Below are 15,614 nucleotides of genomic sequence, written 5' to 3'. Positions count from 1 at the left end.
TGAGGAGATGCAATTCTACCAAATTTCTACGAAAAATAAGAAACTGATAGGAAACAATGTTGGGGTCCAAGTGAAATAGGCGAGTGGCCACCAATATCCACTTGGATCAGTAGCCCATTGTAGAAATATCTTGATTAGAGTATGTTGCAACAATAACAACAACAACTTATCAAGTAGCTTGATTGTACAATAATTGGCAATCTTATGATATATTGTGATGGGCATTCATTGCTATATTAGTGAACTATGTCTTTCACAAAAAAAATCAAGCATATTGATGCTACATATCAATTCATTAGAGATGTTGTAAAAAATGGTGAAATCTACTTGAAATTTTGTAAATGGAAACACATAACAATAGGTGCTATAAATGTTGAAACACTTAACAATTGTAATTTAGGAAGAATGTTAGAATATTATAATTACTCCCACTAACTAATGTAGAAAGCTCCATATGAGCTTTTTTGCAAATATAGAGATTGGTTTTTTACTAGATCTATTTCTCACCTATATTTTTGGAAAACATTGTTTTAGAAATTATTTTTCTATTAATATAAAAAACACTATATAATCTTTGTTACTACTCTCAAGATTGATTTTTATTAGATTTAAACCGTTATAATATTTGTGAAACACTATAAACTTAAATTCACAATACAGTTATTAATAAATGCTATCACAATAACTCTGTAAACCTTAGATCACAATTAAATTGTTATCATTTTTTTTCCGGTGGATTGTTATCATTCTTACTTGCACATTACTACATGAAAAAATCATGTGCAAACCAATTTCAAATTTTATGAAAAAATATGTGCAAATCAATTTTAAATTTTATTGTCATATTGATAGCAGTTAGGCTTTAGACTGTAAACATGAATAAGATGGGAAAACCTTCAACGGTAACTTGTTATAAATACCTATAGTAAAAAGAAAAACGCGTCATAAATACCTATTCTGATATTTGTGGAAAATGGTTCCCACCCAAACTTTACCAAACATCAAGATTCCTCGTGACAAGTGTTTGCCAATACAATATATAAAAATGCCCTTAAGTAGAGTCAAACTCTATTATTCCTAATAAAAAAAGACTCTAAGGAATCTATGTTGACTCGGTTTTCTATTATTCATAATAACAAAAGACTCTATGTTGACTCTGTTTTCCATTATTCATAATAATTTTTTTTATTAAAACAGTTATATATTATAAGGAATGTGCAATCGGTTGGAAGTATATACATTGTGCTGGAGGTGTGAAGTTTGATTCTCATATTTTTGGATAGATTTAAGGATCTTTTGAAGTTATATTATAAAGTTTGTTTAATTTTAATTATGAGGATTGAATTTTGGTTCATTTTAAAAAAAATAGAATTTAGAAAATTTTATTAAATTTTATAATTATTGACCTAGTCTATAGATCAAAATTTATAATTCCATGTTACAAATCAAACATATAATTTATCTGTGCAATTTCCATTTTCTTAATAACATTTCTTTTATATTTATTGATATTATTATCTTACTATTTTATCTTATATTTCATTTTAAATTTATTATAAAAACCCAATAACCAACCTTGTAAAAAAATCAAACTGAACCAAACCTCATCATTGCAGAACCAAAACTCTAACTCAAAACCTATAACTTAACCCAGAAGCACAAATCTAAACAAACCCTACAACTTAGGGCCCTGGTGGAATCTCATCATGACCTGGGATACTGTAGGCAGTTCAAAAAAGAAAGTATTTACTCTGTGGAATGTATATGAGCAGATTCCGAGTGATTTATATAATCTCTGCACCACCCATCACATTTCAGTTTGGCACATGTCTATTTCGTTACCTGAAACCCTTTTCATACGACCATCATTTAATAATGCGAAATTCTTCGACACATGCAAAATTAAAGCACAAGCACTCATTACTTCATATTTATTTGATATTGTGTGTAGTATGAGAGGGTGGGTTAAAGCACAAGCACTCATTACTTTATATTTATTTGATATTGTGTGTAGTATGAGAGGGTAGGTTTTTTCAAGTTGTTGGGAAAATTAAAATTGAGTATAATGGAGAGTTAGTTAATTGAGCTAGTAAAGAGATATGGATTATGTAAAGATTTTTTCTGGCCAATATTTAAGAGATTTGTAGTTGGTTGTTTATCGTTTTGTTCATGGATTTTGTTTATGGATTACAAGTTGTGGATTTTGTTTATGGATTACAAGTTGTCAAGTATTATTGATTGAATTAAGAATCTTATAGATTACAAGTTGTCAAATATTATTGATTGAATTAAAAATCTGAACTAGCTTTTTCCATCAAAAAAATAGATAATTTGTCAATAAAAATGTAATTTTAAAAGCGCTAAATTTAATAAAAAATAATATTTCTTCTAACCACGGTCACTGAACCATAAATATGCCATATAAGTTTTGTAATTCTTTTGGAAAATTTACTGTCATTTACGATAATAAAACTAGATAATGAAAATATAAAACCATAGTTAAATACAAGTATATTTTACTCACTGCTTTACGTACCTTAATTCAAAAGTAAATTTTGATCTATACAATAGCAGACCATAATTCAACTCAAATTTTGATTTAGTACCATATTCATCCCGTTTATGTATATAATTATGACATTCAGTGGCGCTAGTGAGAGACGTGTTTCCCTTGAACCCTTCAGGAAAAGCGACACATACGACAAAGAATACGTTAGCACCATCCTATGTGGCATAGTTTACATAACTTTTCTTTGTTTTATAAGAAGGCCACAATTATTGAACCACGATACAGCATTTTAATCTGAAAGGATTGGGCATGAGGTCAATCCTATGAAAGAGAATTTTCTTTAAAAAAGGGATCATATTAAATCTGATCATGTCTTTAGAAATTATTGAAAAGACAATATAGACTGAGTAATTTAGTGAAATCTTGACTTAATAGAGAGAACACTTTTGTTGAGTGTGATAATTTCCACAATAGATATAAGTGGATAGCATAACAATCTGATAGGATTCAGTACATGTCCTTATTGGAGAAGGTATCTTGATCTTTCAACCATAAACTCATTGAATATCTGTGATAAACGTTTTTTGCATTCCAGAATTAATTGCAGATAATAAATGTTATATTGCCTAATGTTTCTTTTTTCAGTCCATGACCTCTGTAAAATATATTTACATATGTTGAGAACCAAGTAGTCCATTATCAACGAGGTCTCCACATATATTTATAACCAAAGAGAGTGCTTAACTGCCAAAGAAGGCTGCCATGGAAGACAAAGAGAAACACCATGGTTCACATTCCATTGCCAGTGAACTCGACGAAACAGTAGAAATCTCCAGAACAGGTATTCAAGTATCCCTTAATTCCTCTTTCCACCACACTTCTCTTCAATCCTTTCATTCCATGTCATCAGAGTTTCTGTTTAGTCAACTAGATTATCACCATATGATGTGGTTGCTAGAATAATTTTAGTGGGTTTTGAAGTGTGTATGAAATTTGAGTGAACAGGCACGCTATGGACAGCTGCTGCTCACTTAATTACATCAGTGATAGGGGCAGGAGTGTTATCCTTGTCATGGAGTGTAGCTCAGTTGGGATGGATTGCAGGGCCTGTAACAATGATTGTCTTTGCTCTTATATCACTGTATACCACTTTCTTGCTTGCGGATTGTTACAAGTTCCCGGATCCAGTCTCTGGGCCGATGAGAAACACTAGTTACAGAAATACAGTCCGAGTGAATCTCGGTACTATATCTGCCAATGCTTAAATTGATTCAGATTTTCCTTCTATATACTATTTATTGGACAATGGGTTTTAAGTATCACACTGATCTACTTATTTTCCTTGTACTGCTTCTCAGGTCAAAGAAAGGCATGGTTGTGTGCATTAGCTCAATATGCGTTCTTCTACGGAGTCTGTGTTGCATACACAATCACTGCTTCAGTCAGCATCAGGTTAGTTTACATCACAAGAATTTGCATACCATAGTAACATTTGATCTAGAGAAGGCACTCACTGATTAATGCCATGCTAGTAAGATTCACTTTCTCTGACCAGTTCCTGGGCTTTGTATATACACACGTTTGGATGTGCCTTTTAACCTGCATCCAACAGTGTATATTTCAACATATACATCATTAACTATATCAATGCTCACTGGTTATTACTCCCAGTTATACAGCCATCTATAACTAGCATCTAGCATGTACGTTTGAGTGGGCAGTCAATGGTCAATGAGCATTATGAAGTTGTTGGAAAGGTAGAGGAGGAGAAACATGCTAGTATGATTCACTTTCTCTGACCAGTTCCTGGGCTTTGTATATCCACACGTTTGGATGTGCCTTTTAACCTGCATCCAACAGTGTATATTTCAACATATACATCATTAACTATATCAATGCTCACTGGTTATTACTCCCAGTTATACAACCATCTATAACTAGATGAAATATACATCATTAACTATATCAATGCTCACTGGTTATTACTCCCAGTTATACAACCATCTATAACTAGATGAAATATACATCATTAACTATATCAATGCTCACTGGTTATTACTCCCAGTTATACAACCATCTATAACTATAACTAGCATCTAGCATGTACGTTTGAGTGGGCAGTCAATGGTCAATGAGCATTATGAAGTTGTTGGAAAGGTAGAGGAGGAGAAACATAAAAATTGACGCACACAAACAATATCAATTGTAGCTTTTCTTTATTGATTAATCACACTTGATTATTACAATGAAATTAACCATATCAATGCTCACAGGTTATTACTCCCAGTTATACAACCATCTATAACTAGCATCTAGCATGTAGGTTTGAGTTAGCAGTCAATGGTAAATGAGCATTATGAAGTTGTTGGAAAGTTAAAAGAGGAGAAACACAAAAATTGACACACTCAAACAATATGAATCGTAGTTTTTCTTTATTGATTAATCAAATTTGATTATTACAATGAAACTGATATTTAAACTAATTTTTTGGACAAGTCATTCTAGTAAAATAATTTTACATGTACACATTCTAAATTGAACTTTTCCCAAACTATAACTTAATTTGAACTTACTTGATTTGACTAAATTAATTGGCTCTCTAAATTTAGCCAACTCTTGTGTGGGGAGTAATTACGATTTCTAATAGAAGTCAATGACTTGGCCTTTCTGTTAGTTTATCTGTTAAAGGTTTTTTCTATTTTAATTTACATAGAATTTATTAGAATCAAGTTTGAGTGGTTTGAATTATGAAACAATATCTTATAAATTATGAATGCTGAATCTATATATAAAATCAAAAATCAAGACTTACCTATTTTTTCTTTTGCCAAATTCCAATAAATTTTCTAAAACTTATAATAATAATAAAAACTCGTCAAGATTCCAATAAAAATTCCAAAACTTATAATAATCAGAAAACTCCTCAAGAATATGTTGCAGTAAAGAAGGCTTCAATTTAAGAAAGAGCTAACCAGCCATATATTGGGTATTTAATGCCGAAATATATGGGCGCAAGTTAGCTCGATAACACGGGAGCGGGCAAATATTATTTAATGCCGAAATTGCCCGCTCCCGTGTTATCGCGTTAACTTGAGCGCATATATTTCGGTATTAAATACCCAATATATGGCTGATTAGCTCTTTCCTTCAATCTAAGGCAAGGTCTAGTGTAGAATGCCATTAAAAAGGAATAGGCAAGGTCTTCTGTAGAATGCCATTAAAAAGGAATTCTTACCGTGCATGAGAGAATTGTCACCTTAAGTGTTCTCGGACTCCTAGTCTTCTAGTCTATTCTAAAGCTTTGACAGATATATCAGAGTTCCCTATTTATATAATTAAAACAGTGCTTAGATGTTGCCTAGAATGATCAAACTGGTGCTGAACACCCTCCACAACACCCTCGATTGAGTTTAATGCTTTACTCGGCTTTATTGGTTAAGGTTATCGTGCGCTAAACTGATGGCAATACCTCGCTCTGTTGGGCGGTAGAATACATTGTGAAACCAGAATATGAGGAAAAACTATGGTCCCGGTGGAATTAGGAATAAAATTTGCAATTGGAATCTATTGCCAAAGAAGTGGGTGAGTTGGTGGCAAACATTAACCACAATGTACTAACTAATTTGATGGGCCAGTAACCAAGGTTACATCTTATTTATGGGATAAGAATAAAATAATATTTTATTTGTTTGAGGAAAATAGTTAAAAAGAAAAGCAGTAGTTTAACTAAAGTTCACAAAAAGTTATGGAAATTCTGGTTATATTTAGAGAAAATCCGGTAAAGATTTTTGTAAATCCAAGTTATAGTTGTTAAACTTCAAAATTTTAGGTGTCCTAGCCGTTTTTGATTGTGCTGAATCTATTTCCACCATCAAAAATACATTCAAACACTACCTCTATCAGATTTTTTGAATTTTTTTGCCCAGATTCAACCACTTTTAGCCATCTGTACAATTTCTCAGCCTGGACTCCAAAAATACTGAATACACTTAAGATTCAGATTTTTAAAATTTTTTTCACCAATATTCAACCACTTTTAACCATCCTTACAATTCCTCCCGTCCACTCCAAAAGAAAACTGGGCACACCTAAGATTCAGATTTCCCCTCACCAGGACAATGCCAGCGGGGCAATGATTATACCTGGTGAAGGCCAGCGGGACAAGAATTGTACCTGGTCAATGCCAGCGGCGCAATGATTATAGAGGCTAGCGTTACCCTTGAAGTGACAGTGTGCTTCAAGGTTCATGTGTAAAGTGGATCATGAGACTTCGATTGATCTTGACGGGTGGGCAGGATGCTTATTTCTTGACAAAGATAATCTCAAACGTACATGCTAGTTGCTGTCTCCGTATTTGTGCAAAACTTTAGTCCCCAGTCTAACGATTATTTTGATAAAAAATGGTAATAAATTTTGTAAATTTAAGTAAGAGTCGTTAAATTTTATAATTTTAGGTGTTTTAAAATTTTTTTAAAGTACTAAATTTATTTCCACTAATTCAAACATTGTTTCATGCCATTAATTCAAACATAGTTTCTACATGATTTTTTGAATTCTTTTAACACAAATTCGGATCACTTTTGACTATCCAAAACTTTCCTCATGAATTCATACATAAAATTTCAAGCTTGTGATGTTATTGCTGTCTATATATAAAATGGTTGAAAAGCTAACAAGTTATGAACAATGCAGAGCAATCAGCAAATCAAATTGTTACCACAAAAATGGACATGACGCTCTATGCCATTTTCCTAATCTCACCTATATGATCGTCTATGGAGTCATACAAGTTATATTGAGCCAATTACCAAGCTTTCATAAGATATGGGGCCTTTCAATACTTGCAGCGACAATGTCCTTTACATATTCAACGTTAGGAGTCGGTCTGGGCCTTGCCAAAGTAATTGGTATCGTTTTATCCTATGCACTTAATATCTTCAATCATTATTTCGATGTTATGAAATTTCAATTTCTAATATGATTCCTGTGACTATCACTATTTCGAAGTTATGAAATTTCAATTTCTAATATGATTCTGCTAGTAATTGGTATTGTTTTATCCTATGCTCTTAATATCTTCAATCATTATTTCGAACTTATGAAATTTCAATTTCTAATATGATTCCTGTGACTGTGGGTAGGCAGGTAATTGGTATTGTTTTATCCTATGCTCTTAATATCTTCAATCATTATTTCGAACTTATGAATTTTAAATTTCTAATATGATTCCTGTGATTATCATTACTAGAAGTTATGAAATTTCAATTTTTAATATGATTCTTGTGAAGGGATTTTTTTTTAATTTAGTTTTAAAATGTAGATTTCAAAAATATTTTGGAATTTTAAGAAACAAAATTTAATTATTTTTTTTTTCTATAAAATTTTAAAATATTTTGAAAAGCAATAATAAAAATAAACTTAATAATTTTACTGACTTTACATATTCAAATAAAAATATTTTGTATTTTGTATTTTATATCATTCATAACTTGTTTAAACTTACTAGATTCAAGCGTGGTGAAAACTGCAGAAAATGGAGAGATCCATGGAACTCTGGGTGGAATCTCTACCACCGTCACTCTTACTCGAGCCCAGAAAGTTTGGCGGATTTTACCAGCTCTCGGTGATATTGCATTTGCATTTCCATTTACTCCACTGGTGATTGAAATTCAGGTATACCTCACAGCTTAATGAATGTTCATTTTAATTGTATATATGAATTTTTTTGAAAGGTAAGAAGTTGCAGATAAATATTAAACACAATATAGTAAGTCAATCATTGGTTTACTTTTTTTGATTCTGTGGATGAGATAAAAAAATCACTTATTTTTATTTCACTCATAAAATGAAAAAATAGCAACCTAAAGATTAGTAAATATTAAGTACCATACCATAAGTCAATTATTGGTTTATTATTTTTTTGATTCTGTTGATTAAATGAAAATATCACTTATTTTCATCTCACTCATGTCTTTTGATTCTCTGTTAGATGAAAATATCGCTTATTTTTATCTCACTCATAAACTGAAATAATGACCCAATGATTGACTTACTGTATAATACTTAATATAGTAATTTTCATATACCTGATTAAAATACAGTTATCCAATAAATGGGTTAGTGTATAGTACTTCATATGAGTGAAAACTACATGGATAACTATGTGGCTCCCTGCCATGAATAACTTTGCAGGATACCTTGAAGTCTCCACCCGCAGAAAACAAAACCATGAAGAAAGCATCAGTGCTTTCTATGATGATAACAGTATCCTTCTATATGCTATGTGGTTTTCTGGGCTATGCAGCCTTTGGGGAAAAAGCACCTGGGAACCTGTTGACAGGATTTGGATTCTATGAACCTTACTGGCTCATTGACTTTGCCAATGCATGCCTTGCAGTTCACCTGGTGGCAGCGTACCAAGTAAGAGATTTTTCCTCTCCCTTTTCTTTTATCACTAATATCCTTGCTTGCTGCCCTTACAAATTCATTGACCTCACACTCTTGTAGGTGTTTTGTCAACCAATTTTCGCTCTCGTTGAAGGTTGGATTTCTCGTAAATGGTTCAGCAATAAGTTAATCAGTCGGAGAATTCGAATACGCGTTCCCTTCTTTGGGTTCTATAACCTCAACCTGCTGACAGTGTGTTGGAGAATTGCATTTGTGGGGTCAACTACTACCATTGCCATCTTATTTCCATTGTTCAATGATGTGCTGGGAGTTTTGGGTGCTGTCAGCTTTTGGCCATTGGTGGTGTACTTTCCAGTGGAGATGTACATTGTACAGAAAAATGTCCAACGATGGACTCTCAAGTGGAGCCTTTTGCAAACATTGAGTTTCATATCCCTTCTTGTATCACTGGTAACTGCTGCTGGCTCCATACAAGGTCTTATTAAAGACAAGGAATCGTAAAGAACTTCCAACATAGTATACAGAGTGCCAAGATGTTGCAGTACTATGTGCCTATGCTATGCTGAATTAAAAACCTTCACCCAGGTTTCCTCTTTTTCTTAATATCACACCTGTGAGGATGAACTCAAAGGTTAGAAAAAAATGAAGTGATAGAAACATGGTCAGTTAAGCCGATCTAAGTGCCAGATCAGGGTTGGAGTGACAACCAATTTTAATAGTAGTATAATTATATTCTCTTTATACTTGTGAAAGGCTCCAGTTAAAAACTCATTTGTATTCAAGCCTATCAATGGTTTTCTGGTTTGCAACAGTGGTGCAGGGAGTTTGAGACCAGTAGAAAACGACTGTTTGAACAAATCAGCAGGTGGAAGAAGGGAATGACCATGAAGAGGTTCAAACTTCTGGTTCTATTTCATCCATTGAGACACTGTTTTTAGACGTTGAACAATGTAATGGAATGGAGGAAGCTGACATGCTTTTTAGTACACTATTGTAAAGAAAAGATTACAAGAACGATGAGATTTGGTAACGTAATTTTTAGATGTGGTGGATATAAACATTACTTTTTAATTTGGACCAATTACTTGAAAGAAAGAAGCAAGGTCATTTGGGCATATCTAGGTCATTTGGTCTTATCTGTATTTAGGTCATTTGGTCTCATCTATATAAGTAGTGTAAGACTATTGAATTTGCCATTTCACAACTTGTTTTTAAGGAAATTTGGAGTTTGATAATTTAAAAATGAAAATTTTGGTATTAAAGTATTATTAAGATTTCAAATTTAGATTTTTTTTAAATTGTTTTATATATATGGGAAAAATAAACTAATCATTAGTTTTATAAGGATTTGAAAAATATGGTGTATATTGTTGTTTTCTTTATATGTGTCTTTCTACGTGATATTGATTTATGTTTTATTGAATATGTAATAATTTGTTTGGGTAGTGTTTTTTTTTTAAATAAAATAATTAAATGAATGATATAAACCAATATCGGTAATTATTTTTTCAATATCACAATTTTTTTGGATAATAATATTGAGAAATAAAAATATAAATAAAGATGATTTTGAAGATACATGAGATATAATATAGATGAATCTAACGGGTTGCAACATTAATACAGTAACAAATTTAAAATCATAAATTAAAAAGCTTCAATGAAAAGGAATGCCTTGGCCATGTGTTTATTTCAATTTTCTCGCCGTGACCATTTTCCCCTAACTATGTAAGGAAATTTGGAACACATTGCACATATCATGATTCACATAAAATTAATTTGGTTTATTTGCATATTTTGTGTATGGAGTGTGAGAAACTTTTATGTTAGGATGCTGTAATCCAATTGCATAATTATGAAGAAATCATTATAAATGGGGAATTTTCTAAAATGTATTGATATTTTTGTGGTTGAAATAGATTTATTATTATGGTATAAGAATGTATAATTTTATTAATTTAGAGCAATAAATTTGATAAAAAAGATTTTTGTAATGAAAAATTAAAGTCGGAGAAAAAATAATGTTACATAAAAAGTGAGTCATTATATTTAAAAGGAAGTAAAAGGAAGGTAACACAGATTAACAAGTATTTATAATGAAAAATTAAAGTTAGAAAAAAAAACAACATTAGACAAAGGGTGAGTCATCATATTTAAAAGGAAGGTAACAAAAATTGTAAAGATTAAGATTGTGGACATGGTAATATGAATAAAGGACACCAATTCTAATATTTTAAAGTTCTGGTCACTTTTTAAAGGGAAGGTGAGTTAAAAGTTCTGATGACTTTTTAAAGTAAAAGGAAGGTAACAAAGATTAACAAGTATTTATAATGAAAAATTAAAGTTGGAAAAAAAAAACAACATTAGACAAAGGGTGAGTCATCATATTTAAAAGGAAGGTAACAAAAATTGTAAAGATCAAGATTGTGGACATGGTAATATGAATAAAGGACACCAATTATAATATTTTAAACTTCTGGTCACTTTTTAAAGGGAAGGTGAGTTAAAACTTCTGGTCACTTTTTAAAGGGAAGGTGAGTTAATAGTTCTGATGACTTTTTAAAGGGAAGGTAAGTTCAAGTAAAGTGAGATATAAAAATATGGAAGTATTCATGTATGTTGAATGGTAATGTGAATAAAAGACGTCGATTCTAATATTTTAAAAGTTCTAGTCACTTTTTAAAGGGATTGTAAGCTCAAGTAGAGTGACATAAAAAAATGAAAATATTCATGTATGTTGAATGGTAATATTTCACATTTAATATATTTATATGTAATTCTTTTTATTCTTTAATTTTGAAATTTTTTATTCTTCAATTTTGGTTGCTTGAAACATATGACTTACAAAAAGAATTTATTTACATAAAATAATATAATAATAAAAATTTAAGTGAAACTTTGAGATAATAAGATATTGAAAATGGTTGACAAAAGTGCACAATTTTTTGTTTATAGAATGCAAGGTGAGGAAAAAGAATCCAATAACATAATGTATATTGGGTTAAGAAGGAGGTGAGTCTATGAAGATGAGTGCCGGCTATGTTGTCAAATTATATTCCTAATTTAAAGGCATTGCTTAAGCTACATTTGGATCCTAGTGCCTGATGAGGGGTGTTGGGGGCTTACCCTCCCACTAGTGTCACCAAGGGTCCATGGGAGCCAACAAAAAATGTTGGAGCCCCTTCTGCTAGGGATTCAAGGTCAACGTCCCAAAAGAGACAAATTTTTTTAAAAAATAACTGTCTTGTAAAATATTGTATTTTCGTAGTCAATTTGGATCTCTTATCATTAGGTCACAAATTTAGTTGTAGAAGTTATGTTAAGGGTTTTTTTTCCCTATATAATTCATACATTACCATGGATATTCCACTAGACAATTCGTCACAATAAATCCACTAAAATATATTAGAAAAATCGCAATCTACACTATGAGGATTAATTTCTCCTTAGATATCTAGGGATTTGTTAATTATTGTTTATTGAATATGCATGTAGATTATAATTATGTAGAAAATAGAGAATAAATATAAAAACCACTCAAAAACTACAATAACACAAGATATTACCTAGGAAACCCTTTCAGGAGAAAACCCAGTTGGAATATGAGGTTGCTATGCTCTCTCTTTCTCTAAATGAAAATGGATTTAAGTGCAAATGGGTGAGGCTTATGGCTTGTGGGCTGCTACAGTATACAAACCCTCTTTGATTCTCTCTCTCTCTCTCTCTCTCTCTCTCTCTCTCTCTCTCTCTCTCTCTCTATCCACTCACAACTACTCCACTCATCTATGGAACAAAATGCACTTGAATAGAATGAAACCCCTTTTCCTCCTAGTGTCTCAATTATAACATAGTCAAATAGCCAACTAGGGGTTTGACCCATCGACCCTCAATATGAGTTATGATTCAACCCTTCTAGAGTCTTCTTCATAGTTCCCACATGGCTAACACCATTTCCATGAGTAACAGGGGTTGACGTGGCATCCTCTTGAAATATGGTGGTCAATTTCAATAGGTGAATTTTCGAGAGGCATAAATTTCTCATGTGAGCTATGATTGAGGCAATTATTTCATGCCTAGAAATGTATTAGTTTCTATTTTATAGAATCTCAATTGATAGTAAGGTTTGGACCACAAAAAGTGCTCATTTAAGGCCTCGAAATGGCTCATGAATTTTTTCACCTGAAATTATCCAAACTAGGACCGCTAGTAAAAGTTATCAAGTTGATTCCTCCAAATTTTCTATTTTGAAAACATCGAGATGGATGAAAAATAATATATTGATCCAATCTGGATCACTAGAATGAAGCCATATTTTTATGGGGCATTGTATTATGGTTGTGTATTATTGAGAGAACATTGTAACCGAAAGAGTAAATTGTGAGAGAGTGAAAAGGAGGTTGGAGTGGATGTGTTATAAGTTGTATCTTTCCATTTTGTTGGATGAAATAAAAGGAAGCATGGACTTTTCTCTATGGATGAAGCTCATATCAAGAGAACCATATATATCAATGTCTCTCATGTATTGCATTCTTCTATATTATATTTCCACATTCTTTTTCTTATTGCTCCATGATATTATTCCTAACAACAGGTAACATTTTTTAGTAAAATATGTTAATTAAAATTTGACATATTACATGATTTTTAAATTGAAGCCTTCAAAAGTGATGCAATACTTGTGAATTTTGATGTGTAGTAAAAAATAATTTGTAGGGAATTGTGTTATCATTCTATAAGATCTTTTTCAAAAAACATTAATGTCATTTAATGTGTCAAATTTACATTTATTAAGTAATTTTCCTTGCAAATTTCAAAAATGTCAAAAACTAAATTTTGTTCATGTCATCTAATTCATTATTCAATGTATATTTTTCAAAAACAAATATATAAACACGGTTCCACTTTTTCTTTTGAAAAATTATATATATAATCTATTTTTGAAATCCAACCAATTAATATTTGAATCACATCTTATACACATTTGTTTTCTTGCTAACTTTTTTCTTAGTGTTTAAATAAATTAAAGAACAAAAATCACCCTTTTTGAAGAGGAGACATCCAAAAGAACCCACATATTTTTATAACTTATTGTTATGTAGTTTTCATGTCATTTATTGTTCTTCAAGTACCATTGGGATTGTTAAAAAAAAAAACTTGAAAGGGAAATATGTGAAAAATATAATATGAAACTGAAAATGTGAAAATGTTATGCCATTGGATAGCGATTCATTAACGAATCATATAGGATTAACTCCACCACCTAATATGAAAAAAATGAATGGGTTTTAGCTCTTGGAAGTTGTAATTATATAAAATATTGCAACAAGGGGGCTAGATTTCTAGAATTTATACTATCCATCAACCAATTTAGTATGACTATTGGTTTTTATAGATCTTGATTAAGGCTTAATGAAAATTTCATAATACCTCGATCGAGGTCTTTGTGGATTAATAAAAATAGCTCAATCAAGCTAAATGATTTCAAGACTAATTAATAAGGGACCTTAATGGAGATCCATAGCTCAATCAAGGGTTTACTTAACACCCATACAATGCTTTATAGCTCAATTAAGGGTGTACTTAACCTTATCTAACACCTTGATTGAGGATTTGTGGCATCCATTAAGAAACCTCGACTGAGGGATTATTTAAGAACTAGAACAAGGTATTAATAGCTTGATTGACTAGTTGAATTCACCTCAATAGGGCATATGAAAAAACACTTTTTCACAATTTCCCTTGCCAAAAAGTGTTACCTAACTTCATGGATTCACCCAAAACATTATGAGAGAAAGTTATTTTCATCCTTGGAATTCTTAGTGCCATAAATATGACAATTTCTTTCGACCCATTATTTTAGGAACTATCCAATGCCTTGTTTCACTATGGATCTTGTGAGAGTTTACTCTTATTTTGGCAATGTCGATTTTCTTATTTATAGTAAATAAAACAAAGAGATACTTTTGGTCATTTATATTAGGGTTGTTCATCTCCTTGTAATATCTTAATTTTATCTTATCCTCTAATTATTTATCACACCACAACTTCTTCTTAAATTTAGATACGACATATTTGTGATGTTATTGTATTTTACAGTTCGACCTCTTACTTGCTACACCAATAATTTAGCCAAAACTTACTATCTTTATACCACCCGTGCTTGAGTTGCAGGTGGTTTTGACTAGATTTTGAAGCAGCCATATGAAGCCTCTGATCTTCCATGTTTTTCATATTCTTCACATACATTAAGTACATAGTCATAGCCATGCTCTTAATGGGAGAAGACATTTTTTTATGAGGAGGATAAGACAAGGTGTATTGTGTTTGACTTTGTTTAAATATTACAGTTATAAAACACTTTTTAATTTGCTTTATCTTTCTTCATGATTATCTAGGAGTGTTGCAACCCCAAACTTCAAAACCATATAAATTAACATGAGTGATGGGAATATGAAAAATAAGTATTTTCTTATCTCAAAGCTAATGTTCCACTAATTTACAATTATTTTCAAGTCCAAATAAAAATTTCACCCTCTATTTATCGTTTTTTGGAATGCTATAATTCCAATTGAACATATGATGAATATTAATTATGAGATATTTCTATGAAGCCACTTCCCCTAGGCTATTATTGTCATACATGAAATTAATATAAGTGATATTTTTGGATTTGATTGTCATGACCTTTGTTTTTATT

The 15,614-nt window shown here is 31.4% G+C and overlaps 1 protein-coding gene across 1 annotated transcript; it reads left to right on the top strand.

Moving 5' to 3' along the window:
* The first annotated feature begins 2,828 nt into the window (after positions 1-2,828).
* On the top strand, positions 2,829-9,952 carry LOC149170181 (amino acid permease 6-like). Its single transcript, XM_089428937.1, has 8 exons — positions 2,829-3,041; positions 3,155-3,350; positions 3,515-3,751; positions 3,868-3,961; positions 7,202-7,416; positions 8,040-8,182; positions 8,702-8,929; positions 9,017-9,952. Exons 2-8 carry the CDS (start codon positions 3,272-3,274, stop codon positions 9,416-9,418), a joined length of 1,398 nt encoding a protein of 465 aa, XP_089285063.1. The 5' UTR covers positions 2,829-3,041; positions 3,155-3,271; the 3' UTR covers positions 9,419-9,952.
* The last annotated feature ends 5,662 nt before the right edge of the window (positions 9,953-15,614 follow it).

Source organism: Pinus tabuliformis, chromosome 4_2, assembly GCF_031772625.1.
Source record: "Pinus tabuliformis cultivar Carrire ecotype Pingquan chromosome 4_2, CPIR1, whole genome shotgun sequence".
Taxonomy (NCBI): Eukaryota; Viridiplantae; Streptophyta; class Pinopsida; order Pinales; family Pinaceae; genus Pinus; species Pinus tabuliformis.
This window is presented reverse-complemented; position numbering and strand designations above follow the sequence as displayed.